Source organism: Silene latifolia, chromosome 10, assembly GCF_048544455.1.
Source record: "Silene latifolia isolate original U9 population chromosome 10, ASM4854445v1, whole genome shotgun sequence".
Lineage (NCBI taxonomy): Eukaryota > Viridiplantae > Streptophyta > Magnoliopsida > Caryophyllales > Caryophyllaceae > Silene > Silene latifolia.
The window spans coordinates 67,201,018-67,202,588 of record NC_133535.1 but is presented as its reverse complement, the minus strand read 5'-3'; the positions used below and the strand labels follow the sequence as shown (position 1 = coordinate 67,202,588).

Genomic DNA, 1,571 nt, shown 5'->3' with positions numbered 1-1,571 from the left:
ATGAATTCCTTTAGCAATTGGAGTATTTCCACAAACTCAGCATACCATCAAGGAGGTAGAATCTGGATTTTGTGGCAGGTGCATGAATGGGATATTGATTTTCTAGAGTATGATGCCCAGTATATCCATATAACAGTGCATCATAAGAGTACTAATGCACGTTTTCATGTCACCATGGTCTATGCTTTCAATGGCAGCAATGAGAGACAGTCCCTTTGGGCTAACTTAAGCAGACTAGCAAATCACATTTCAGGACCATGGGCCATTGGAGGAGACTTCAACTGTGTGTTGACTGAGGATGAGAGAGTGGGAGGATCCTTTTCTCGGCAGGATGCAGAAGATTTCAGGCAATGCTTACATCAATGTGAAGTGATAGATAGTCCTGCCATGGGAGCTCTGTACACATGGAATAACAAACAATGCCCAGCTGACAGAGTGTATAGCAGACTGGATCGTTTCCTAGTGAACCAGGAATGGCTCAATGATTACCCTCTTCTGTATGCACATTTTTTGCCTGAGGGGATCTTTGACCACACTCCTTGTGTGGTACAGGCTAATGCAACTGATGAAAAGAAAGCCAGACCCTTTAAATATTTTAATATGTGGAGCCTGGCTCCCAACTTTAAAGAGACTGTTCAAGCTGGTTGGACGTGTATGCAAACTGGAACTAAGTTGTATAAGCTAGCTAAGAAATTGAAGAATCTGAAGCAGGGACTCAAACAGCTGAACAGGTCCAGGTTTGCTGATATTGAGAGTAATGCTGAGGTGGCTCTCACTAAACTACATAAAATACAGCAAAGCTTGGGAGTGAATCCTCAGGACCTGAGCCTTATTCAACAAGAATGTGAAGCTAGAGAAATTTATCAACAGTTGGCTGAGGCTCAGACCCAGTTCCTGCAACAAAAGGCAAAGATGAAATGGAGTGCAGATGGGGATGCAAATACTTCATTCTTCCATGGCATCTTGAAGACTAGGAGGAGACAAAATTAGACAGTGCAAATAACTGATCAACAGGGAAATCATCACACTGATAAGGAGGGGGTTCAGGAGAGTTTTCTAAGATTCTATACCCAGTTGTTAGGCCAGTCTCACCCCACAACCCCTGTCAGTCCCAGAGTAGTGCAACAAGGTAATAAATGTGATGAGTCTCACCATCAGATGTTACTAATGCCAATTACTGATGCAGAAATCAAAAGCACTATCTTCAGTATACCAGATGACAAAGCTCCAGGTCCAGATGGCTATTCTAGTCATTTCTTTAAAACTAGTTGGGATACTGTTGGAGGGGATGTATGTGCTGCAGTTCATGAATTTTTTAGGAATGGCAAAATGCTCAAGCAGTTGAATGCTACTAATGTTACTTTAATCCCTAAGGTGCCAAATCCTTTGACTATAATGCAATTCAGGCCCATTGCATGTTGTAATGTGGTATACAAATGCATTTCAAAACTTCTTTGTGCAAGGCTTGCTTTGGTTCTCCCCCATATAATTTCTGTAACTCAAGGAGGTTTTATTCAAGGTAGAAGCATTATGGAGAACATACTAATATGCCAAGATCTTGTTAAACTTTA

General features: G+C 41.6%; 1 protein-coding gene across 1 annotated transcript; it reads left to right on the top strand.

The window, feature by feature from the left end:
- LOC141607719 (uncharacterized) lies at positions 1–990 on the top strand. Its single transcript, XM_074427071.1, has one exon. It carries the CDS (start codon positions 1–3, stop codon positions 988–990), a length of 990 nt encoding a protein of 329 aa, XP_074283172.1.
- The last annotated feature ends 581 nt before the right edge of the window (positions 991–1,571 follow it).